The 26,950-nt window shown below is 44.4% G+C and overlaps 1 protein-coding gene and 1 pseudogene across 16 annotated transcripts in view; one reads left to right on the top strand and one right to left on the bottom strand.

The window, feature by feature from the left end:
- The window catches only part of EXOC1 (exocyst complex component 1), a 62,845-nt gene extending 40,240 nt beyond the window's left edge, over positions 1–22,605 (bottom strand). For 4 of the 16 annotated variants that reach the window (XM_008267845.4, XM_002717163.5, XM_008267844.4 and 1 more), the window contains exons 1-6: positions 22,466–22,605; positions 15,883–16,016; positions 10,811–10,941; positions 7,086–7,245; positions 3,313–3,333; positions 607–794 (exon numbers count right to left, since the gene is read on the bottom strand). In XM_008267845.4, the coding sequence (XP_008266067.1) occupies positions 607–794; positions 3,313–3,333; positions 7,086–7,245; positions 10,811–10,941; positions 15,883–16,006 (624 nt within the window). In that variant the 5' untranslated portion in view covers positions 16,007–16,016; positions 22,466–22,605. Of the gene's footprint in view, positions 1–606; positions 795–3,312; positions 4,267–5,036; positions 7,051–7,085; positions 7,246–10,810; positions 10,942–15,882; positions 16,017–18,950; positions 19,120–22,280; positions 22,316–22,465 lie in introns of those variants that run through there. The other 12 variants (XM_070048100.1, XM_070048099.1, XM_070048098.1 and 9 more) reach the window with 5 other exon arrangements.
- Positions 22,606–25,722: 3,117 nt separating this feature from the next.
- On the top strand, positions 25,723–26,028 carry LOC108178054 (U6 snRNA-associated Sm-like protein LSm3 pseudogene; annotated as a pseudogene).
- The last annotated feature ends 922 nt before the right edge of the window (positions 26,029–26,950 follow it).

Raw genomic sequence — 26,950 nt, forward strand, 5'->3', positions numbered from 1 at the left:
TGCGGCGCCGGCATCCCATATGGGCATGGGGTTCTAGTCTCAGTTGTCCCTCTTCCAGTCCAGCTCTCTGCGGTGGCCCGGGAGGACAGTGGAGGATGGCCCAAGTACTTGGGTCCCTACACCCGCATGGGAGACCAGGAAGAAGCACCTGGCTCCTGGCTTTGGATTGGCGCAGCACCGGCTGTAGCAGCCATTTGGGGAGTAAACCAACGGAAGGAAGATCTTTCTCTCTGTCTCTCTCTCACTGTCAAATAAATTTTTTAAAAAAATAGTAGAAAGGATTTCAAAGTTCTCAACACAAAGAAATGATGTTTGAGAGGATGGAAATGCCAATTACTCTGATTTGATTATTACACATTGTATATATATATATTGAAATATCACTTTCTATCCTAAAAATCAAGTATTTTACATTAATTAAAATATATACAATATTTTAGAAGAAAAAAAAAACAGGGAAAAACTGATGGCTGCCAGTAATGTGTGTACCAAGACAGCAATAATTACACTACACAGGCTTAGATGCCACGGCAGTAACATATAAACGTCACCAGCGCTCTCAATCCACCACACATCATTTATTCACAGATGGCAGGAACGTCTTACCCCATCTAGCACCTGCAGCTCTCTGGACAACTTTTCTGCAAAGGCCTCGGCATTCGAGATTGCATATTCACAGCCTTCCATCATTATCTCAATGTCCTGCTCTTCTCTTGCATTTAACTCCTGGTATTCATCTACTGCTTCTTCATCACCTCCTGTTACGCTCTGATTTTCTCCACTTGGAACAGATTCTTAAAGAGGGTAAAAATTCAAAATAAAATAGTCAAACAGTAGGAAAGATTATGACATAGCACTTGTACCTAGTTAAGATCAGTTATAAGCACAGGTCACATTTAATGGCTGAAAAATAGGAAAAAGTAATGCAAAATATATTAAAAAAAATCAGACCCTATGTTTACAAAGAGTTGCATGTTAACAAAATACTAAAAATAACAAATAAAAAGCATGCATTCTAATTCATTGACTTCTAAGTGTTAAAAAAGGCTTTAATTACAAGTTCCCAAAATATAAACTAAATTACAAAATAAAACATAAAAACATGCAGAAACAAACCTAACCTTTTTCTCCTACCTGAGGTGACTGTTGGTCTAACAGAACAATTAAAGCAAAATAATTTGCTTTCCTTTTTTTCCCTCAGGTAATGTCTTTTTTTTTTTTTTTTTTTTTTTTTTTTGCTCTTTTCGTCTTTAGTTTATTTCATTATTTTCCAAACAACTTTTTAACTGAAATGAAACGTGCATCTACAATCCACAGTTTTGGACATTGGAAAACGATTACCTGGGGACCAGGTGGTTTGCTGAGTGGGTAAGACAGCCACTTCCCACATCAGAGTACCTGGGTTTGACACTCAGCTTTGCCTCCAGACTTTAGCTTCCTGCCAATGCCCAATGCAGACACTAGGAAGCAGTGGTGATGACTCAAGTAACTGGGTCCCTGCCACCCACATGGGAGACCTGGTATTCCCAGTTTCTGGCTCTGGCCCTGCCCCAGCCCTATCTACTGCAGGCACTTAAAGAGTAAACTAGCGGGGCTGGCGCTGTGGCGCAGCAGGTTAATGTCCTGGCCTGAAGCGCCAGCATCCCATATGGGCATCAGTTCGAGACCCAGCTGCTCCACTTCCAATCCAGCTCTCTGCTGTGGCCTGGGAAAGCAGTAGAAGATGGCCCAAGTCCTTGGGCCCCTGCACCCGCATGGGAGACCTGGAAGAAGCTCCTGGCTCCTGGCTTCGGATCAGCACAGCTCCGGCCGCTGCAGCCAATTGGGGAGTGAACCAGCAGATGGAAGACCTCTCTCTCTCTGCCTCTCCTCTCTGTATAATGTTGACTTTCAAATAAATAAATAAATCTTTAAAAAAAAAAAAAAGTAAACTAGCACTCAGGAGTGCTGTCTCTCTGTCTCTCTCTTTCAAATTCTCAATTTCTACAAAGAAAGTATTTCTAAAAAGAAAATAATTTCTAAAAAGAAAGTTATTTCCATTTCTTTGCTTGAAAAATTTCACACACACTGACAAAATTTCTATAAATGTGCTACTGCTCTCTCGATAACTCTAATGTAAGAGCAACAAAAACATGAATGTTTGAAATTACAAAAATTTAACAAAAGACCAAGAAGTTAAATCCAAAATGTTTTCTAGTTAAAATGTTTCAGTTCATTTTTTCGAGAGAACACACTTAGCATTTGGGCATTCTACACAAAGCCAGAGATTAGGGGAGGTACAATGAAAGAAATCACTTTTAATCCCTGCGAGGTTATTTTACCCCTCTAAAGTCATTGATTTTCACAGACTTAATGGGACATGACTTAAATCATACACTCTGAATGCTGTCAGTGTTCACTATGCTGTGTGACAATGAATACACACATTCTGCACGGCTATGTTCATCTGTCCCACAACAAAACAACTAACTAGAAGTAACAAAGGATTTACTTTAAAGAATAGTGACAGAGCCGGCGCCGTGGCTCAATAGGCTAATCCTCCACCTTGCGGCGCCGGCACACCGGGTTCTAGTCCCGGTTGGGGCGCCGGATTCTGTCCCGGTTGCTCCTCTTCCAGGCCAGCTCTCTGCTATGGCCAGGGAGTGCAGTGGAGGATGGCCCAGGTGCTTGGGCCCTGCACCCCATGGGAGACCAGGAAAAGCACCTGGATCCTGGCTCCTGCCATCGGATCAGCGCGGTGCGCCGGCTGCAGCGGCGGCTATTGGAGGGTGATCCAACGGCAAAGGAAGACCTTTCTCTCTGTCTCTCTCTCTCACTGTCCACTCTGCCTGTCAAAAAAAAAAAAAAAAAAAAAAAAGAATAGTGACAAATTAGGGAGATTTAGATAGCATCTCAGAAAAAAAAAAGAAGAGGACTAAAACTTTTGGTACAGGCCATTACAAATTACAGTACGTAAAAGCAGGTGCCTCAGAGAGACTTTGCCAAACCTCACTGACATGTGTGGCTGTTCATTAGCCACCAAGGGGCAGGGACTTTACAAACCACTGTTCCTGTTCCTTATACAACCAGGCACTAAATTAATAAATCTTTTAAATGATCATAATAACTGCTTCAAAAATATTTTCTCCCCTATGAAACAGTTCATTGGAAGCCAAGAGCAAACATCATCATTAATGTTATTCTATATATACTTTCTAGTTATAAATTTGGCCCTGTACACAATTCCATAAAACATGTCATCACCAACAGTACATAACAACAGTAAGTAATAAAAACATTTGGAATAGAATAAGAAGAAAAGGTGTTACGCACCTTCTGTAACTTTAGGCAGTTCTGGAGAGTAAAAAGGTATGAAAAAAGCAGAGGAAAGTAAGCAAAGAATATTAGCTGGGTAGGAAAGTACACAGGCTTAAATTTTTAAATACTACCCATATGTCATCTGAGTTTCATGCTAAATCAAGGTTCAAAAGACAACATCAAAATCAACTACTAAGTGGAAAGATGCATAAGAAGCTAAAGTTCCAGAGCCTATCTTTCTTACTCATTTTCTGGTAGTAACTAAAATACATATTTCTGTATTTCTCTCAGTTTGTTTAAGAAATAGTGCTGACTAGTCCTTGGAGGAGAAAACTGGGAAACAGTTCATTTCCTGGGGTTTACTTCCAGGTCAGTTGTGACTCATGCATTTAGTGCAGTTATTTTCATTCAAGACCCAACATTTGACCCAGACACTCCCTCACAAAGGATTAGTCACAAAACACTGTTAGAAAGGACAACATTGATACAAGTGAAAAAATGCATATCAGTTTAAGTTGTCATTTAAGGATTCAAGTCCAAGATTTTTTCAGAACCTGGTTGCAAGCAAAGGAATAAAAAGGAAAAAGCCAAACCGAGACTTCCTTCTAGTTCAACTACTAACAAAGTCCTCTTTTAAAAATCATATTGTGCTGAAAAGTTCCAATTATTTAATGCAGACACTCAACTGTCATCATCAAAAACTACCAAAGTAAAGAAAAAAAAGAAAAAGAAAAAAAAAAACTACCAAAGTTACCACCGTGGCTAGAATAGTCTCTCCTCATTGAATGATTATTTAGCTCGTAAAGAAGGTAGTAATAATTTTAAAATTTGTTTTCTAATATTACCCAAAGCTTAGAGGCTTTTATTTTAAAAAAAATGAAATTTATGCCTGGGGTTTCAAGTCCCATTAAAACAAGTTTTTAGACATTAAAAATCTATTCCCTGAATTCCGGCCAGCGCCGCGGCTCACTAGGCTAATCCTCCGCCTGCGGCGCCGGAACCCAGGGTTCTAGTCCCGGTTGGGGCACCGGTTCTGTCGCCGTTGCTCCTCTTCCAGTCCAACTCTCTGCTGTGGCCCGGGAAGGCAGTAGAGGATGGCCCAAGTCTTTGGGTCCTGCACCCGCATGGGAGACCAGGAGGAAGCACCTGGCTCCTGGCTTCAGATTGGTGTAGCGCGCCGGCCGTAGTGGCCATTTGGGGGGTGAAACAACGGAAGGAGACCTTTCTCTCTCTCTCTCTCTCTCTCTCTCTCTGTCTAACTCTGCCTGTCAAAAAAAAAAAAAAAAAATCTATTCCCTGAATTCAGCTAAATCAAAGCAAGAGTACTGATCTATTATAGAAAGTGATTTTCAAATTGACATTCTTAAGGATTTCTCAGTATTTTTTTTTAATTTTTTTTTTTAATTTTTTGACAGGCAGAGTGGACAGTGAGAGAGAGAGACAGAGAGAAAGGTCTTCCTTTTGCCGTTGGTTCACCCTCCAATGGCCGCCACGGCCAGCCCGCTGCGACCAGCGCACCGCGCTGATCCGAAGGCAGGAGCCAGGTGCTTCTTCTGGTCTCCCATGTGGGTGCAGGGCCCAAGCACTTGGGCCATCCTCCACTGCACTCCTGGGCCACAGCAGAGAACTGGCCTGGAAGAGGGGCAACTGGGACAGAATCTGGCGCCCCGACTGGGACTAGAACCCGGTGTGCCGGCGCCGCAAGGCAGAGGATTAGCCTAGTGAGCTGCGGCGCCGGCCTCTCAGTATTCTTAAAACTGGTCTCAGGGTTAATGTTTATAAATATGAAATGTCTACACTTTTATTCTAAGTGTAAAAAATTAAATACCTTTTTAAAAAGTTACTAACTTCATTCTTAAGAATAGCAATACATTTGTTGTTGCTAATTTTGATAATATTTCTTAATGAAGTAGATTCCTATGTGGTTGTCCTAATGAAATATGCTGGTCAAATAAACATCTTAGGAAATAAATAACAACTGGAAATCTGTAACACTGGAAAAACAAGCAGCAAGCTTGTGAATCATTGACACATCAAAATGTTCAACCCTGAAATGGTAAAAAAATAAAAATCATCCAAAATAAAGTAAGCCACAAATTAAAGCATGAAAAATTACCATATATTTCTTGAAGGTCCTTCTTCAACAAACTCCATTGCCAAGACACTGGAGACTAAAGGTGACGTAAGCCCAGCAGTGCTCTCCCCAGGAGGGGCAGCCCCGGGTCTGACAGATGTGTCTTGTCTCTGCCTGTCCCTAGCATCCAGACTAAAACCAGCGGCACACTCAGGTGCTGGGAGGCTGGCACCGCGGCTCACTAGGCTAATCCTCCGCCTGCGGCGCCGGCACACCGGGTTCTAGTCCCGGTCGGAGCACCGGATTCTGTCCCAGTTGCTCCTCTTCCAGTCCAGCTCTCTGCTATGGCCTGGGAAGGCGACTGGAGGGTGAACCAACAGAAAAGGAAGACCTTTCTCTCTGTCTCTCTCCCTCACTGTCCACTCTGCCTGTCAAAAAAAAAAAAAAAAAAAAAAAAAAAAACAGGTGCTGGGGAAAAATACTGCATTCAAGGAGAGAAAGGTCCATAGCCAAACAGGAAAAGGGAATGAGTAAAACAAGCTAGAGAAGAGACAGGAGCCAGTGACTAAATAAACAGCTTGGAGCGTTTGAAACTACCATTTTTTATGTCTAAAATGGTTGAATTTTGGCAATTTCAGATGCTTCAACCTGAAAGAATAGAAGCTTCTACTGTTAAATGCCAACATACAACTTAGGAAAGATCCAGGGCAAATGTAAGTTCTTTTCTCAACAAAGAGGAGTAACGTGGTTTTGTTCAATTGCATACTAGCTATTATTTCAACTGCTTTCTTTGAGATAAAGAAAACCATATACATTGCCCTCACAAGGCAATAGAGAACCATTTCCTTACAATGGGAAAGAATTTTAAAAGTAATTTAAAAGGATAAAATGCAAGAAAATTCAAAAGTATAAAATCTCACTGTATATTTTCAATAATTAACGAATTTTGTCTGACAACACAAAATAATCCATAGTAACATCAATCTCATGCCTGAGGGTTTCATCTTGATTACAGTTAGGAAGAGCTAGTATTTCGGGAGCACTGACAGTACCCAGCACTGCTCTCATCTCACTCATGCAACAAGTAATTTAATCCTCACACAACCCATGAGGTAGATACTTTTCACCCTATATCTGAAGGGAAACTGAAACATAAAAATTAAGTACCTACCCAGGGTCACAGAGTGACCGCCTGCCTCCTGAGTCTTGGTCTAAACCACCATTGCCACACTCTGCACAAAAATACTGCTATAAGGAGGGTCATTACAGAGCTGCTTAAAATAAGACTGGAAAACTAAAAATAAATGATCAAATAAATTATGGTCTCTCCATATGACAGAATACTATGGTGCTACTAAAAACAATGTTGGAGTAAGTATTTAATAACACAAAAAATGTTCATGATATATTATTTGAAAAACTGTTAGGAGACAGAATGTAAATGTCTTCATTTAAAAAAATTTGAATATGTATCATAAACAGACTAGAAGAATATTTAACAAAATGTTAACAGCAGTTATCTCTGAGGAATAAGCTTATAATAATTTAATGTATCAATATTCTGCAATAAACAAGCATTTCTGCAAGAAGAAAAATTATTTTAAAATTCTTTTGCAATACAATGTAATTTAGTATTCTACTTTGAGTAAGGTCAAATTACATATTCACTTAAATAAATAGTCATTTTACATGTACATTTTTTATTTAACTTTACCTTCCAAAAGCTGTGAACTAACATTGACAAAATCAATTTTCTTCCGGAGATATCGCTGATTCAACTTCCAAATGCATGAAATGAATGCGTTCTTTTCAGCAGTGCTGCTGGCAACCCATTTGTATATTTTTTCAAAATGTAAATCAAATTCAGGATTCTCCTGAGATAAAAATATACACAAGATATTATGTTCGATCATATCCTTTTGAATGACTAATATAAAATCATTATTTTAAAAAGTGCACTGAAGTTGTTCTTGAAAGACAAAAATAACATTAAAAACCAGCTTAGTGACCCGAGGAGAAGGAAAGGTTCAGAGAACTCAATTCATAGCGAAAGCTTGTGCTTCACAGGCGTCCTTTTCTCTCCACGCTCTCTTCGTCCATGAGGAGGTCCAGGGAATGGCGTGGTGGTTCCACGCCCTCACTCGTCAGATGACAACAGCATCGAGTTTTGACATGGACCTCACTTTTCTTTTGAAAATGCCTACAGAGTTTGGAGTAATATTTTCTTTGATAATGCACTATTACTATTTATAACTGTGATTTGACATTAACTCTTTGATAAAAAGTGTACTTTTAGGGCTGCTGTTGTGGCGCAGCGGGTAAAGCTGCAGCCTGTGATACCAGCATCCCTGTGGGCTCTGGTTCACTTCCCAGCTGTACCATTTCTGATCCAGCTCCCTGTTAATGGCCTGGGAAAGCAGTGGAAGACGGCCCAACTGCTTCAGCCCCTGCTGCCCACTTGGGAAACTTGGAGGAAGCGCCTGGTTTCTGGCTTCAGCCTGGCCCAGTCCTGGCTGCTGCGGCCATCTAGAGAGTGAACCAGCAGATGGCAGATCTCTTTCTTTCTCTGTAACTCTTTCAAAAAAAAAAAAAATCTAAAAAAATAAATAAATAAAGAAATATACCTTCTAATCATAGTTTATGGAAAAAATTATAACCTATCCTCTGGTATACTTCTTTCCAAGAGCAAACAAAGTGAAAAACAGGACTGCTCCTAATTGTTTTCTATTTTGAAAACAGAGGGTGATTACAGGTGTCTTAAAAGCCAAAAGCGTAGGTGGGCCTTGAAGTTCTTTCAAGTGCCGAAGAAGCTCAATCCTTCTGAGAGAATGACACTATGCTTGCTGACTGTCTCCTACTGTTACAGCAGTACTTTCACCCTAGCCTACTACTGTATCTCTTTCTTGAGTGTAAAATGCCTTGACTATAAAAACAAAAACACGTGGAAATATAGTTTCTTCACACCCAAGGAATGAGAAAATAGGTTCCGATGTTCTTACTGCTCTGTGGAACAGAAGGATAATAATATATTTCATTCATGTAACACATCATTTAGGACCAACAAAGTAAATACAGACCTTAACCTCAAGGGAAGGAACCTTCCCTCAAGGGAAGTTAAAGCAGACTTTTACTGTGAAGACTTGGGACATTTCAGGGATCAGAACTTGACCTTTGGGACAACAAGCATACTCACAGTAGCATGGAATGACTAATTAATTCAATTTACTGTTCAATACACAGAAAGTGTCAAAAAGTTTTAAAAAACACACAAAAGTGGCATTTACAATGAAAAAGTAATTGCATTATCACTTATTAAAAAAACAAACCCGAAGACTATTGGCAGCTAATATGAGACCTGATGGGAAGCAATCTCTTCCCTGGGACTAGTTCCCAAACACCATAAAAGACACTGAGTGCTCCCGCGGCAACACTCACGCAAATCAATGTGCGGCGCTAAATGGCTAATGTCAGGCTATGCATAAAAATTTTATGTTTTATATCCATATAGAGTGAACACACATCAAGGTGCCTACATAAAATGAAAAAATCCATTAAGCAAGGCAGCAGTGCGGCATCAACTGTGAGAAGGCATTGAAATAAGCAGTCAGCAATGTTAGTGAATTATGCAAGCCAACAGAGTTAGCCAGTGCAGAAGCACTGAAGGGAAGGCTTTTTCAATAAAGGTAGATTTCTAAAAAGCCCTTGAAGTGTTTTCTTTTAAACACATCTCTCTTCTCTTGATTCCTTTGCATGGTAACAGAAATCATTTATTGAAGTGCTTTTTAAAACTCTCCTTCTAATTTTTTTTCCAAATACACACTCTCGCTCAGAGCATCTTTGGAAACCTATTTCCACATTCCGCATTTTTCTAAACTTCGAGTGCTTCGTAGGGAGGAAGCACAGGCTCAGTCTGCCTGAAAGACTTAAAGAAATGATATTATCGACATTTGGCAGACACTGGAGGTGTCCAGATATGCAGGATTCTCCTGAAACTGTCCTCCTGCTACTTTTTTTTTTTTTCAGGCTTGACAAGACAACCTGTCATTTTGCCCAGCTTTGTGGTTCAGAGGTTGGTACCAAGGAATAGGTAAAACCAGAATCTGACTTTATCTGATTGCTTTACAATGGAAGTTTTTGTTGTTGTTGTTTACTTCTGTGAGCCTTTAGTGAATGTGGGAGACTCGCAGAGATGATCAAAGTGGACGCACAAAACATCAGTGTAAGTCTTGCCGTCAGCTCCACCACAAGTGTGAGTGGATGCGGCACGAAGTATCTCCCAGCGCTCTGGAGGTGCCTTGGGCTGCAGAGGAAGATGAGGGTGGGCTCAGAGAGGATGAAGAGGAAGCAGAGGGGCTCTGCCTGATTTCTTGGAAAAAGGGTCTCGCTATGAAAAATGCTGAACTGCCAGGAATACATGTGGTCCTTCAATGTGATTATCATATTATTCAGCTGTCTTGGAGCTTCAGAAGGGTTTAAGTATTAGGTGGAAGATGTATATTCTTATAAATCTTATCTTTAAATTCCTTACAAGAAGCCATGTAACTCACTATTACCTCCTTTACTGAGCCACAAACATCAAAGCTGGACCTCGGAAGGCCAGTTTGGCTGCCTCAACAGGATCCTATGCAACTCATGAGGACTAACAGAAGATTCACGTGGTTACACCACACTCATATCTGTTTCTGAACCAGGTTTTACCAAAACACAAAAAATTCTAAAATATCAACTCACAGGGGCCGGTGCTGTGGCATAGCGGATAAAGCCGCCACCTGCAGTGCTGGCATCCCGTATGGGCACCGGTTCAAGACTCAGTTGCTCCACTTCCATTCCAGCTCTCTGCTATGGCCTGGGAAAGCAGCAGAAGACGGCCCAAGTCCTTGGGCCCCTGCACCCACATGGGAGACCCAGAAGAAGCTCCTGGCTCCTGGCTTTGGATTGGCACAGCCCTGGCCATTGCAGCCAACTGGGGAGTGAACCAGTGGATGGAAGACCTCTCTTTCTCCCTCTCTCTCTCTCTCTGACTGGCCTTTTCTCTCTGTGTAATTCTGACTTTCAAATAAATAAATAAATCTTTAAAAAAAAATCAATTCACATGACGTACTACATTAAAATCCATAGAAACGTATGGATTTTATACTGAGGATACTTAAACACAGATAGGTATAGAGTCAAGTTCATTTTGCTCTAGTTTATGGAGCTTTCCTACAAACGTAATTAGAACTTAAAACAAGAAAAAAAACAATGAAGCATACATGTGTACTTATTTTTAGTGGCCAACGATTGGAGGGTGAGGGGTGTGGGAGGTTGAATAGTATGTTTTAGACTAATTCTTGGTTAGCAGTCACAAAACAAATTTAGATCATCCCAGAAGAGGCGATACTATATTATAAAATGAAGTACAGTTTCTGAACACAGGACAAACAACTAAGAAAAACATACTTTGACGGCATCTTTGGCATCCACCACAGCAAGGTCTCGAAGGGCCCAGGCAATCTGCCTTTTGTAGAAATCTCCCTTATCCGATTTCTTCACTTTGACCACCTTCACCTGCACAGGGCGCTCTGTTGTCACTGGTGAGGAAAACACACACCTTCATCAGAAATATTGGTCACGCACTCGTCAGTCCCTCTGTGCAAGTATGGCTTTCAGGACCGATATGTGGTGCCAGCTCAGGTGTTTTATAACAAAGGCAGACTCCTCATGGAAGCATCTATACAGTCAGAGACAGAGTCCTTGGGAAGCAAGGTTTTAAAGGAAAGAGTATGTGGTAAAATCTGATGAATGACTGATACATGTAAAGCTAGGGAGCCTTGAAAAAGCATACTATTTCAAACAACAGTAATAGCTCCATATAGATACTTCAAATAATAAGGTGGACAGAAATGACGCTCAGATGGGTTCAGATCGTAACGGGAAGTGGCATGCTCTAATTTCTAGTTTAAAAACAACTATGCTAAGGGCAGGCATTTGACATAGCAGTTAAGACACCTCTCAGGATGCCCACATCCCATCTCAGACGCCTGGGTTCTCGAGTCCCGGCTCTGCTCCCAAGTCCAGCTTCCTGCTAACAGGCTCCCTGCAGGCAGCAGCAGTCGGGTCCCTGCCACCTGTGAGGGGGACCTGGACTGAGTTCCCAGCTGCTGGCTCAGCCCCAGCTATTGCCTGCATTTGGGGAATGAAGCAGTAGGCAAGAGATTTGTCTCTGTCTTTCAAATAAAGAAAAAATTTCAAAATTTCTCTAGCAGTTGAATGGAAAATGGATTGGAATAATGCCAACACATTTCAAAACTAAGTCATTTTCCCTTAAAAAAAAAAAAATTCCCTAAAAAATGCGACTTACCAAAACTGACTCGAGTAGAAAAAATGGACAGTTCTATAACTATTACAGACATTGCATTGGTAAGTAAAAATCTTCCCTCTCTCACCAGAAAAACTAGTCCAACCCAGCTCTGCAGGTATCTTTTGCAAAACTTTCAAGAAATGAATAATTCCAAACACACAACTATTCCAGGGTACAGAGAATGATAGAATGTTCTTTGATTCACTTTATAACTGGTTATAAAGCTAAAAAAGATAATGTGATAAAGAAAATTAAAGGACCATGAATCTAGTAAATATGGATGCAAAATCACCAAATACTGTATTGGCAAACCAAAGGTACATACAAAAGGTAATACTTCATTTCATCTAAGATGTCCTTTCTTTTAAAAATCTCTGAAATCAGGCTGGCGCCGCGGCTCACTAGGCTAATCCTCCGCCTTGCGGCGCCGGCACACCGGGTTCTAGTCCTGGTCGGGGCGCCGGATTCTGTCGCGGATGCCCCTCTTCCAGGCCAGCTCTCTGCTCTGGCCCGGGAGTGCAGTGGAGGATGGCCCAAGTGCTTGGGCCCTGCACCCCATGGGAGACCAGGAGGAAGCACCTGGCTCCTTCCTTCGGATCAGCGCGGTGCACTGGCTGCAGCGCGCCGGCCGCAGCAGCCATTGGAGAGTGAACCAACGGCAAAGGAAGACCTTTCTCTCTGTCTCTCTCTCTCACTGTCTACTCTGCCTGTCAAAAAAAATAAATAAATAAAAAAATAAAAAAAGAATAAAAACAATACAAGAGAAAACTGAGAAACAGACAATACCCACACACATCAGTCTAAACACACACAGAGAATTGAAGATTTAAAAATGTGAAAGGCAAAATTATAAAATTTTTATTTATTTATTTATTTTGACAGGCAGAGTGGACAGTGAGAGAGAGAGACAGAGAGAAAGGTCTTCCTTTGCCGTTGGTTCACCCCCCAGTGGCCACAACGACCGGCGCGCTGCGGACGGCGCACCGAGCTGACCCGAAGTCAGGAGCCAGGTGCTTCTCCTGGTCTCCCATGGGGTGCAGGGCCCAAGCACTTGGGCCATCCTCCACTGCACTCCCTGGCCACAGCAGAGAGCTGGCCTGGAAGAGGGACAACCGGGACAGAATCCGGCGCCCCGACCAGGACTAGAACCTGGTGTGCCGGCGCTGCAGGTGGAGGATTAGCCTATTGAGCCGCGGTGCCAGCCATAAAATTTTTAGAACATAGGAGAATATTTTTAACTACTTAAAAGATATCTGTAAAAAGCAAAAAGAGAAAACTAGGAACTAGTATCTATTTATTAAAATTACATGTTTCACTAAAAGACATCATATACAAAATGAAAAGACCAAGAAAAACTGCAATGCACATAAACCAATAAAAGATGATTACCTACATGATATAAAGAATTTGTACAGCTCAGTAAAAACACAGTCAACATGACAGAAAAATGAGCAAAAGGTAAATTTCAGACAAGAAAACTAAATGCTTAATAAATTAATGAAAGGACATCCAATATCATTGTTAAAAATACATTTTTATTTTATTTTTAAAGATTTATTTATATATTTGAAAGTCAGAGTTACACAGAGAGAGAAGGAGAGGCAGAGGCAGAGAGAGAGAGGTCTTCCATCCACTGGTTCACTCCCCAATTGGCTGTAACTGCCAGAGCTGTGCTGATCCAAAGCCAGGAGCTTGCTCTGGGTCTCCCACATGTGTGCAGGGGCCCAAGGACTTTGGGCCATCCTCCACTGCTTTCCCAGGCCATAGCAGAGAGCTGGATCGGAAGTGGAGCAGCCAAGAGTTGAACCAGTGCCCATATGGGATGCCAGCACTACAGGTGGTGGCTTTACCCACTTCACCACAGCACCTGCCCCTACAATTTTAAATTACAATGAGATACTATTTCACCCCCTTCAAAGGGGCAATAATTAAGTAATTATCTAATAAAACCAAGTATTGACTGGGATGTAGAGAACCAAAAACACACACAGTTTGTGGGAGTGAAAACTAGAAAAGAGTCTGGCTTAGAGCAGCACTGATCATTCACGGATCTGCGACATGGAGAATTCCACAGCTAAGGCTCCACCCTAGAGAATTCCCGCCTGTAGCTGCTGGAAGATGGAGACAAACATGTTCACAGAAGTTCTGTCTGAACAGCAAAACCTGGGAACAAAGCTCATCGCCAGTGACCTGGGGTCCACTCAGACAGTAGACTCCTACATGGCAGTGACTATGAAAGAATTCCAGCTGAGTGAAAGAAGAAAAATAACACTTAAATACTTGAACATACGGGGCTGGCATTGTGGCACAGTGGAGTAGGCTGCCACCTGTGACACCAGCATCCCATTATGAGCACCGTGTAGTGTCCCAGCTACTCCACTCCCGATCCCAGCTCCCTGCTAATGTCCCTGGGAAAGCAGTGGAAGATGGTCCAAGTCCTTGGGCCCTGCCACCCCCATGGGAGACCAGGATGGAGTTTCAGGCTCCTGGCTTCAGCTGTTGTGGCCATTATGGAATGAACCAGCAGATGAGATCTCTCGCTCTCCATCTCTCTGTAACTCTGCTTTTCAAACAAATTTTAAAAAGAGAAGGAAGAGGGCAGCACTGTGGTGTAACAGGTTAAGCCTCCGCCTGTGATGATGCTGGCATCCCTTATGGGTGCCAGTTCGAGTCCCGGCTGCTTCACTTCCAATCCAGCTGCCTTCTAATATGCCTGGAAAAGCAGCAGAAGATGGCCCAAGTCCTTGGGCCCCTGCACCTACATGGGAGACTGGATGAAGCTCCTGGTTTCAGCTTGGCCCAGGGCTGACTGTTGTGGCCATTTGGGGAGCGAACCAATGAATGGATGCTCTATCTCTCCCTCCCTTTCTCTGTAAGTCTACTTTTCAAATAAAATAAAATAAATCTTTTTAAATTTATTTTTATTTATTTATTTTTTTGACAGGCAGAGTGGACAGTGAGAGAGACAGACAGAGAAAAAGGTCTTCCTTTGCCATTGGTTCACCCCCCAATGGCCACTGCGGCCAGCAGGCTGCAGCCGGCGCACGACGCTGATCCGAAGCCAGGAGCCAGGTGCTTCTCCTGGTCTCCCATGCGGGTGCAAGGCCCAAGCACCACTGCCTTCCTCCACTGCCTTCCCGGGCCACAGCAGAGAGCTGGACTGGAAGAGGAGCAACCAGGACAGAATCCGGCGCCCCAACCGAGACTAGAATCCAGGGTGCCGGTGCCGCAAGGCAGAGGATTAGCCTACTGAGCCGTGGCGCCGGCCTAAAATAAATCTTTTTTTTTTTTTTTTTTTTTTTTTTGACAGGCAGAGTGGACAGTGAGAGAGAGAGAGACAGAGAGAAAGGTCTTCCTTTGCCGTTGGTTCACCCTCCAATGGCCGCCGCGGCCGGCGCGCTGTGGCCGGCGCACTGCGCTGATCCGATGGCAGGAGCCAGGAGCCAGGTGCTTTTCCTGGTCTCCCATGGGGTGCAGGGCACAAGCACTTGGGCCATCCTCCACTGCACTCCCTGGCCACAGCAGAGGGCTGACCTGGAAGAGGGGCAACCGGGACAGAATCCGGCGCCCCGACCGGGACTACAACCCGGTGTGCCAGTGCCGCTAGGCAGAGGATTAGCCTAGTGAGCCGCGGCGCCGGCCCTAAAATAAATCTTAAAAAGATAAAAGACCATGAACAGAATGTCAAAATGTTAAGTGGGAAAGTCACAAATACATGTCCTATGATTCAACTTATAGTTTTAAAAGAATTCCAATCAAAATCTCCCCACAATCTGGAAGCAAAGCTCAAAGACATGCAAAAACTAACTACATTGACAAATATACATGGTAATATGACAAAGAAATGGTAAATCAAAATTCAGATGCCAGTTATTTCCTAATGGGGGAGAGAAAGGAATTGGACTCAGGAGGACACAAAGGAGACTTCACAGGTACAGACACAGCCTTCTTACGCTGAGGGCTGAGTACACAGTGTTCACTACAGTGAGTCTTTACACCTTACATATATGTTACAGAAATTCTTCTGTAGCTACTCAATATTTAACAAGACAATTAAAAATTAATTCATCAGCTCAACCATCGTTCCAATTATAGAGACAGGGAGAATATTTCATACAGGAAGAAATGTCCCTGAGGAATAAAAGAATGACAGACAAGTATCAACACCCACCTGTAGCACACAAAAAGCAGTTCTTTTTCTTTTTCCCTGCTTTGCAGACATTCACAATGCTCAGCAGACGTTCATCATTTGGTGTAAAGATGTCTCTTTGTAATGCATGCTTGATTGCTGTCATTTTCTCTTAGCTGAAAAAATTCAGAGCATATTTAGCCTATTCTAAAAAATCATCCCTTCTCATACTGTACCATTTATGATTAAAAATGATCTTATGTTTTGGTTCATTATCATAGAAAAAATTACTTAACACATCAATACACCTTCATGATAACAATATAAAGCCATAAGTTTAAAAATGAAATTAGACAACTAGTGTTATAAAACTCTAAAATGTTTGATCACCAAGCATCTTCTCTCAGAAGTAATCAACAAATATTTTCTCTGTTTGTCTCACACACACAGATTTAAAGAAAACAACCCATGCTCAATCTTTAACTATAGTTTGTTATGTAAAGAACTCTTATAACTGAGCCGGCGCCGTGGCTCAATAGGCTAATCCTCCACCTTGCGGCGCCGGCACACCGGGTTCTAGTCCCGGTTGGGGCGCCGGATTCTGTCCCGGTTGCCCCTCTTCCAGGCCAGCTCTCTGCTATGGCCAGGGAGTGCAGTGGAGGATGGCCCAGGTGCTTGGGCCCTGCACCCCATGGGAGACCAGGAAAAGCACCTGGCTCCTGGCTCCTGCCAGGATCAGCGCGGTGCGCCGGCTGCAGCGGCGGCCATTGGAGGGTGAACCAACGGCAAAGGAAGACCTTTCTCTCTCTGTCTCTCTCACTATCCACTCTGCCTGTCAAAAAAAAAAAAAAAAAAAAAAAAAAAAAAAAAAAAAAAAAAAGAACTCTTATAACTCAGCAATAAAAAGACAACCCAATTAAAAACTGAATAAAATAGACATTCCTCCAAAGCAGACATACAAATGGCCAGTAAGCATATGAAAAGATGTTCAAGGTCATCAGACACTAGGGAAATGTGAGTCAAAAATACCTACAGGGCAGGTGTTTGGGACAGTGTTTAAACCACTGGTCAGGACACTGGAGTACCTGGGTTTAAGGCCTGGCTCTGACTTTGACTCTGGCTTCCTGCCTGTGCAGACCTTGTGAGGCAGTGGTGATGGCTCAAGGAATTCGGTTCCTGCCATACACCTGGGAAACCTGGATGGTGTTCCTGGCTTCACCCCCCTGCATCCTCCTACCCCCAAGTCATTGCAGGGATTTGGAGAGTGAACCAGATGGGTGTATCCTTTCTGCCTGTCTCTCAAGATAAAGAAAGAGCGAGCACCTAGGGGCTGGCACGGTGGCATAGTGGGTAAAGCCACCGCCTGTAGTGCTGGCATCCCACGTGGGCGTCGGTTCAAGTCCCGGCTGCTCCACTTCTGATCCAGCTCTCTGCTATGGCCTGGGAAAGCAGTAGAGTATGGCCCAAGCCCTTGGGCCCCTGCACCTGTGTGGGAGACCCAGAGGAAGCTCTTGGCTCCTAGCTTTGGACTGGCGCAGTTCCAGCCATTGCGGCCAATTGGGAAATGAACTAGCAGATGGAAGACCTCTCTCTCTCTGCCTCTCCTTATCTCTCTGTGCAACTCTGACTTTCAAATAAATAAATAAATCTTAAAAAAAATAATAATAGTGACTTGATCAGCCCTTGTCCTGACTGTTGATGTACAATTTAATACTTTATCCCTTATAGTATTTTTTTGTTCTAGTTAATACTATTGGTTGAACTCTGTAATTAATACACAATTATTCTTAGGTGTTTAAATTTAACTGAAAAGTGATCCCTGTTAAATATAAGAGTGGGAATAGAGGGAGGAGATGTACAATTTGGGACATGCTCAATCGGACTTGCCCCAAATAGTGGAGTTAGAAATGTGCCAGGGGATTCTAATACAATCCCATCAAGGTTGCATGTACCAATGCCATCTCACTAGTCCAAGTGATCAATTTCAGTTCACAATTGATTACACCAATAGGTCTAAGAGTCAAAGGGATCACATAAACAATACTAGTGTCTGCTAATACTAACTGATAGAATAAAAAAGGGAGAGAACGACCCAACATGGGAAGCGGGATACGCAGCAGACTCATAGAATGGCAGATGTCCTAAACAGCACTCTGGCCTCAGAATCAGCCCTTAAGGCATTCGGATCTGGCTGAAGAGCCCATGAGAGTATTTTAGGCATGGAAAGCCAAGACACTCAGGAAAAAAAACAAAAAACAAACAAACAAAAAAACACAACAACAACAAACCTAAATGAAAGATCCCACAAGTGAGATCCCAGTAGAAAGAACAGGGTCATCAAAGAAGGAGGTACCTTTCTCTGAAGGGAGGAGAGAACTTCCACTTTGACTAAGACCCTGCCTGAATAAGATCGAAGTCGGCGAACTCAAAAGGCTTCCATAGCCTTGGGAACTCATGACTAGAGCCTCGGGAGATTACTGACGCCATAAACAAGAGTGTCAAATTGTTAAGTCAACAACAGGAGTCACTGTGTACTTACTCCTCATGTGGGATCTCTGTCCTTAATGTGTTGTCCAATGTGAATTAATGCTATAACTAGCACTGAAACAGTATTTTATACTTTATGTTCTGTGTGGGTGCAAACTGATGAAATCTTTACTTAATATACACTAAATCGATCCTCTGTATATAAAGATAATTGAAAATGAATCTTGATGTGAATGGAATGGGAGAGGGAGTGGGAGATGGGAGGGGTGCGAGTGGGAGGGAAGTTATGGGGGAGAAGCCATTATAATACATAAACTGTACTTTGGAAATTTATATTTACTAAATAAAAGTTAAAAAAATAATAATAAAGAGCATCTACCTACCTACCACCACACACCTAGCAGGATGATCTCAATCAAAAGGACAGACAATAGCTAGTGTTGGTGGAGATGTGGAAAAATGGAACTACATCGATCAGTACTCAAGTCCCTCAAATAAAATGACACAGACTTTATTTGCATATAATCTATACACTTTAAATTGTCTCTAGGGAAATATATATATATATATATATATATACACACACACATACACATACATACATATATGACTTACTTATTTACCTGAAAAGCAGAGTAACAGAGAGAGAGCTTTTCCATCTACTGTTTCACTCCCCAAACAGCCACAACAGCCAGGTCTGGGTCAGGCAGAAGTCAGGAGGAGGAACTCTGGATTCCTGTCTGGGTGGTAATGCCCAAGCACGGCTGCCTTCCCAGGTGTGTAACCAAGAAGCTGGATTGGAAGTGAAGCAGCCAGGACTTGAATCAGCACTCCAATATGGAATTCCACTGTGGCAAGTGATGGCCAAACCCTCTGTGCTGCAACACTGGCCCCTACTAGATTATTTATAATACCCAACACAATGTAAATGCTATGTAAATAGCTGTTATACTCTGTTGTTCAGGGGATAATGTTAAAAAAAAAAATAAAAGTCTGTAAACCTTCAGTACAGATGCGCTATTTTTTTCCAAATATTTTTAATCTGTGGATGGTTAGATCAGCAGATGTGGAATCTATGGATTCCAAGAGCCAATTGCATCTGCAATAATCAACACATGGAAACAATTCAAATGTCCATCAGCCAATAAACAGGTGAGTGAAATATGTTGTATTCATACCATGGATGATTTGGCTGTAAAAAGGAATGAAGTGCTGATATATGCTGACATTCATGGATCTTGAAAACATTATGGTAAGTGAAAGAAGCCAAACACAAAAGACTACATAATGCATGACTCCAACCATAGGCAATGTCCAGACTGGGAAAACTGATAGCAAGAGCAGTGACTGTGGGGGCCAGAGGAGAAGGCAGAATGCAGGACTGTCTGTTAATGGGTATGGTGTTGCTTTCCGGGTGATAAGATGTCCTTGAATTAGACAGCAGTGATCGTTCAAAGAGTACAATCTTGTGAATACACTAAAGGACACAGAATTATATATTTGAAAAGGCTGAATTTTATGATATGCAAATTATCTCAATAAAGCTGTAACAAAAGTAGGCTGCCACTTATTTCCCTTTTCTCACATAAATCGGTGTCTTTTTCAAATGTCAATTTAAACTATTTTTTAAAAACGTCTCAATTTCATTTTTCAAGCATAAGGGACATGTTTGTATGGCTATATATCAGTATTTTCCAATGCAAATGTGAGCTTGCCTCGGACATTAATTTCTGCTAGTAACACCATTTTTTATGGGAAAATGAAGAAACTGTGAGTTTTATATATACGATTTATAACGCCTTTTTATAACACGACCCCAGAATGCCATCTTTGCATTTCTGTTCCTCTTTCAGCTCATCTCAGCCTCAGGTCTCCTCACTCTCCCACCCTCCCTCCCATTATTCTTGTCTATCTGGCCCCCAAGCCAGGCTACAGGCAATGTTCATCTCCCAGTACCCACACTATCCTCTTTCTTATTTTACCCTCTTGGTAGACTGGCTATCCTATTTTATCAAGAAACCTTGAAAAACCTACATGTTTTTCCTCTACTTCTCTTGAGCTATAAGATTCTATGTTTCAAAGCCATATACCCACGTGCATTGCATTCGTTTCTAACAGATCCAGCTAAAACTGGACTTTGAAGGCAGCTCAGCAATTCTTTAATACATTTATTGCATCACTACTGTTTACAAATCCTTATTATCGTCTTTCAGCCTGCAACCGTATTGTCAGCCTCCTCCCTCTCTGCATAGGACTTCACTGCCTACTCTGCAGAAAAGAGAAGCCACGAGGTACAATTCTCCCCAATTCTTCCTCTTCCATCTCTCTAACCATTCACCCATCCCACTCAAAACGCAGCATCCATGCTGCCGATCCCTTCGTACATTCCAAGGCCTAGACACTGTTAAAGGGGCTACTCCACTCTCCGCCCCGGTCTACTTTTCTATCTCTGGGCTTCCGTTCACGCAATTTCCTTTTCCTGGAATTCCCTCTCCCCAGAGATTGCAACTCACTCCTTAGGATCCTGCTAGAGTGTCACCTCTTCCGGGAAGCAGTGTTTCCCGAAGCATACTTCCCTTTCTAGGTCTCCAACATCCCCCCACCCTGCACACAGCGCGCTTCGGATCGTCTTTTCTGACTGCTGGTATCAGCCTCTCCCATCAGAAACAGTTTCTGGTTGGCAAGGACCGTTTCTCATTCACCTTTGTATTCCTAGAACTTTTGGCAAAAGGCACCCAGCAGGCATTTAATAACTAACACGAGAGCACCAAATAACCAGCAGCTTTAGCTTCCTCAAGACCCCCCCGCCTTCGTTCAGCAAATGTCGTGTTCAGAACGTCCTGAGTCCTTCCTCCATGGTCAACAAGAAACCTGCTGCCACATTCTGGGGCTTCCCCCCATCTACAGGTACATTCCTTCCTTTATGTCCCCGCCATGCACACAGGAACCCAGGCCCACACCCACTTCTACCTGTTCAACAGCACAGCATCTGGGTATCTCTTTGCAAGCACCCACAACCCTGAATAACAACCATATAACTGGGGGGGGGGGTAGATCTCATCACACCACACCCTTGTTCAGCATTTTCCTAATACAAAGCATCCACTTGGAAGCACTCTGTTCATTTTGGGCTCTAAACCTCTGCTTCGGCACTTCCCCATGCGGGAAACATCATCTCCTCCCTACCCAAACCCTAACACCACCACACGGTTTACATGACGCTCATTCAATGGTGATTTGAATCCGGACTCATCTCGCCGTGCACCTGCTGCACGGACTAAACCACTGAGCATTGGCGGGGATCAGCAGCTCCTGGCTCTCCAACCCTCTTAGAGAGAGACACGCTCAACTAGATGTGAGTACTAAGCAGGTACTTAACACCTCTCGAGGGAACCTGAAGAGGAAAAACCGGTCCAAAGAACCACTCACAGCGGCCAAAGTCACCCTCCCGGCAACAGCTAGGGCTGAGCACCGGGCACATGAGGCGGCTGGACATCACTCGGCACTTACTGATGCCTACCCAGGGCCAGGCTGTTCTGGGCCCCAGCGGCGGCTCCCGTCACGCAGGTGCGCGCTCAGGGGGCCAGTCCTTGGAGCGCTTTTCTGTAAGCCACTCAACAACAGGTCCGCCCTGTCCCGGCCCGGGGACCCGCGGCTGCTACGCTCCAGAGGCAGCCCGCCACTGCCTAACTGCGTGTCGCTCTTGTTTTTTAAACCCGCTGGGACCCTCTCGGCGCGCTGGCCGACAGCCGGTGACCCTAAAGGCGCGTGTGGGTTGGGACGTTTCGGGCACGGAGCACGGTCATCCACAGGAGACCGTGCACGGAAACAGGGGAATGCATTTAACAGACTCGGGGTGGGGGGAGTGGACTTGGCCAGCGGAAGGGCGGTGTCACGCCCTCCTCCGCGGGGCGACGCCGTGGACAGCGCGAGCACCGCCGGTCTGCACAAACCTGGCCGCGAGGGGCGGGGCCGCAGCGGGACGAGCGAGCGCCGCCCTCCCCGCTCCGCAGCCTGCGGGACCCGGGGAGCGGGGCCTGACCGCCGAGTGGGCGGCGGCTGCCCGTCCGCTCTCGGGTCCGGCGCCGCCGCCGCCGCCGCCGCCGGGCCTGCTGGGCAGCCGCGGCCAGAGGCTTACCGCAAGGCCGGACCGAGCCCAGCTGTGCCGCGGCGGGTCCTCCCAGACGGAAGCGGGGTGCGGCCGCTGCGACCACCGCTCCCAGGCTGTGCCCCTCAATTAACCGGTGAACGGGAAGCGGCCGCTCCTCACCGCTTCCCATATCCGGGCACGTGACCCGTTCTGCGCCGGAAGTGGATGTCTAGAGGCGGAAAGAGAAGTGGCGGGATCCAAGGAGCGACCGGGGAACGCCGGCCGGGGGCGGGGCCTCGCCGGAGGGGCTGGGCGGGGCCTCGCCGGAGGGCGGGGCGGGGCGGGGCTTCTGCCCCACGGGGACTGACATCTGCTGCCCTGCGTTTAACAACCCTACACGAGCTGTTTATTCTGATATTCACAACAATTCGCTTAAAAAGCAACCCGACTGGTTTCTTTATATGTAAAACTGTTGACTGTAGACCCTTGCTGCTTACATCTTGGAGATTTAAATGAGTTAAATCATAAACTCGGGGTTGGGATCCAGACACAGTACTTCGCACTTGATCTTTGCCAAAAGGCAATAATACTTTGAATATCTTCCTAGATGTGTCTAATACGCCACTGACGTTAAGAACCATCATGCTTGTGACCTCGATACTCCAAGTGTGGTCCACGGAGCAGCTACCAGGGCATCGTTCGGGGGCTCATTTCAGATCTACTCGAGCAGAATCTGCAGTTGGGATGATGCTTACGACATATAAGACTGAGGGTCAGGGATGATGCTAGTGTTGCTGGCTGGGAATCAGGAAATTGAATTATTCCATTTTTTGATTCATTTATTCTTTTGAAAGAGTTATGGGGACAGAGAGACAGAGACAGAGAGTGAGGTCTTCCAACCGTTGATCAGTCTCCAAATGGCTGCAATGTCCAGCTTGGCCGATCCAAAGCCAGGAGCCAGGAGCTTCATTTGGGTCTCCCTTGGGGGTTCAGGGGCCCAAGGACTTGGGCCATCTTCCACTGCTTTCCCAGGCCATTAGCAGGGAGCTGGATGGGAAGTGGAGCAGCTGGGACTTGAAGCTGCATGCCGGCACCGTAGACGGCAGCTTTACCAGCTACACCACAGCACCGGCCCCTAGTCCATATTCTTGACTCCAGGTGCAGAGGTGGTTTAGACATGAATCCTGTTCTGAAAGAGTTCACAATGTGGCAGGACCAGACAAAGAGGAATGTGAACAAGGGAGTCACTCCCTGTGCTGGGGCTGGAGTCGCCGAGGAAGCCAGGACAGAGATGGGCTAAATGTATTTCAGTATTTGTTTACAATGTACCTGAATGCTTTTCTCTTTGATCAGATTGATTCCCTCTTAAGAGTAGGATCGAGGCCGATCTAAGAAGTCCTTCCTGCTTGGTACAGAACACCATTGTGAACATTCCATAGGATAATTACATGTGATTTTTGGTCCTGTTCATTATCTTCTGTTTACCTGTGTCCCCAAAGTTAGCAAATAACTGAATTTCATAGGTCTAGACTCCCTCCCCAAGTTCCAGACTTATTTCCACTGTCTCGCCACCGTATTTCCACATGGATGTCTCAAAGGCACCTCACACTGACTCACATATGCCCCTGAATTTAATTCTCCTCTCTCTCTCGCCCTCATGGATCCCCCCCTACACACACACACACACAAAGTGAGGCTAATCTGCAGTAGTTTATTTGGGAATTTGACCCCAGAGAATTAAAGTAAGGAAGAAGGAGAGGAAATGAAACAAGAGAAGTGGGAGAGGAAACCCAAGCAAGTGGCATGGCGTTGGATATGGCCCTTTGCAAATGTTTTCTCAATCTCTCAAGGGCCTTCTAAGAAGTGTTATGAAATGATTCTCAGAACTGTCCACTGAGAGCAAGCATGGAGGAAGCACTTATGTGTTGGCTCCTGTTCCCTTTTGATCATGTGCTCCTCGACGTTAAGTACTCCACAATTCCAACTTGTGTGGTTGTGAATGCCTCACTGACTGCTACATCAGAGGCCTTCCAGGGCAGGGAACGAGAGGGAAGGTACAGTCATGTTGCACCTGCCCAAAGCCCATCAAGCCTGGCTCGGGACACGTCGCCGCAGCAGTGCTTGGAAATCGGGGCTGAAGGGATCTGAGATGGTGACACAAGGACACAGAAGGTGTCCATGTCAGTGCACTCCTTGCATCACGGGGATCTGCTCATGCCCTCCAATCCTCCTTCAAGGTGATGGCCAGCCATGGTCTCAGCAAGGAATTGATAGAGAGTCAGTGGAATAAGCTTCAGTTCCTTCCACTTCCTGATGCCAAGCCCATACTTGCATCCAGTCATCCCCTCCCTCCTCCACTCCCTGCCATAACCTCACTTCATGCTTAGCTAGCCCACAAGCTGATCTAGGCTATTTCTTCAGCGAGATAAACCCGACTTCCAGCCTTTACTTCCCTTGCTCTGGCTGGGGCCGTGATTGCTGTAGCTCATCTTATCTATGGGTCTAGAATTGCCAAGATAAGTTCCAGTGAATTTCTTGGAGTCCACGTATTTTCCTCCTTATTGCTATTAATATAGCTAAAATACCAGTTCATTTTGCTAGTCATCTTTGATTACTCCCACCAGTACAGTCACTCTTTTATTACTGGCTGGTCCACAGCCATGAGAAGGCCAAAGTCACCAAGGGACAGTGAGTTGCAAGTTCAGTGATTTCATATTTATGTTTCCTGTTGGAAACACTCTCCACCCAAACCCTGGGAAACCAGCTGTCGCAAGTGGAGGGTCAGGAAGATGAACCAGTCCTGCTGCCATCCCTGTTTCCAAAACCATGTGTTTAGCTGTTGATTGGTTGGTTCTTTGCATTTACTGTGGCCTATAGGGTCGCACCCCAATCTCAAGAAGGCATATTAGCTGAGCCTGTAACAGGCCATGCCACCATTTTATAAGGCTAGCTACACGTCAGTGATGGGGCATAGAGAAATATCCATGGATTACACGGTCATGCATGTACAGAGGATCTTCAAAAAGTTCACGGAAAGGATATATTATGAAGAAAAATTCTATGCATGGATTCCAAAAATTCTTTCACCAAAATAAACTCATACTAACTTGTCATGAAATGCTTGAAGAGGATCTGAGTTGAGACATTAAGGCTAGGATATCAGCTTAAAAAGAGTCCCGTTCAGAGCCACATGAGTTCTGCTAAAACTGAAACCACAAGAAGCATCTAGTTTGTGATGAAGCTTGGGTGGAAGAATAGTGAAAGCATTGACACTTTATGAAAAGTTCGTGAGAGGCGGGGTTTGAAGCATAGTGGACAGCGTGGACCGGCAACAACCTACCATAGAGGAGCCACTAGATCTCTTCAGGCTGAGCCTGGCTGAACGAACTTATGTGAAGATGAGAAGTGACCGAGCGCTTCGAGGCAGAGTATATGCTATGATCAGCATTTACATATGCTGTTGGGAGATGTGGCAGAAACAGTGACTACCACAGAAATGGAGGAGGGGACATAGGAAGAGACGTATGAACCAGTAGAATGGAACATCTCAATGCTGTCTGTCCAGGGGAGGCGGTGTTGTGCTGGTTACCCCTCCGCTGAGAGTTGGTTGAAACAAAGAATTGGCCCTGTGTAGACAGTAGGAGACTTTGTACAATTACCTCTGCAAAGGGGCAGGACGTTCGGAGGAGACATTTTTGTACAGTGTGATATTAAGAAATGACCTGAGAGTCTTCCACTCCTGAAAGGAGTTGATTCGCAGCCTCTTAAGCTAAGTGGCAGCTTTATTTCACCCCAGCCCTCCCAGTCGCTGTGGTCACTGAGATGTAGAACTCTTTCTGGAGTTGGTTTGCTCCATTGTGTTCGTGTAGACAATGTCTGATTCTTTTTCCTTTAAATTAAATTTGATATTTCCTTTTTGGCTTTTTAAAAAAGTATGCAAATAAATTAAGAATGAAAAGTTCATGAGAACAATTCCCTAAAGAAATCAGCAGCTTAGGCTGGCGCCGCGGCTCACTAGGCTAATCCTCTGCCTTGTGGTGCGGGCACACGGGGTTCTAGTCCCGGTCGGGACACCGGATTCTGTCCCGGTTGCCCCTCTTCCAGGCCAGCTCTCTGCTGTGGCCCTGGAGGGCAGTGGAGGATGGCCCAAGTACTTGGGCCCTGCACCCCATGGGAGACCAGGAGAAGCACCTGGCTCCTGGCTTCAGATCAGTGGGGTGTGCCAGCCGTAGCGGCCATTGGAGGGTGAACCAACGGTAAAAGGAAGACCTTTCTCTCTGTCTCTCTCTCTCACTGTCCACTCTGCCTGTCAAAAAAAAAAAAAAAATCAGCAGCTTAGAGCTGGATAACTCATTTAAGAGGGGCAAGATGATGTTGAAAATGAGGGCTGCACAGATCATCCACATCAGTTTGTGGGGAAAAGTTTAATTTTGTTCTGGCCTGCATTTCTCAGCTTTTTGTTACTGAGTGAAAGACCCGAGACAAGCTACTTATGAAGGAAAGAGGTTTCTTTCGGCTAATAGTTTTTGAGGT

This window comes from Oryctolagus cuniculus, chromosome 8 (genome assembly GCF_964237555.1).
Source record: "Oryctolagus cuniculus chromosome 8, mOryCun1.1, whole genome shotgun sequence".
In the NCBI taxonomy this organism is placed as follows: domain Eukaryota; kingdom Metazoa; phylum Chordata; class Mammalia; order Lagomorpha; family Leporidae; genus Oryctolagus; species Oryctolagus cuniculus.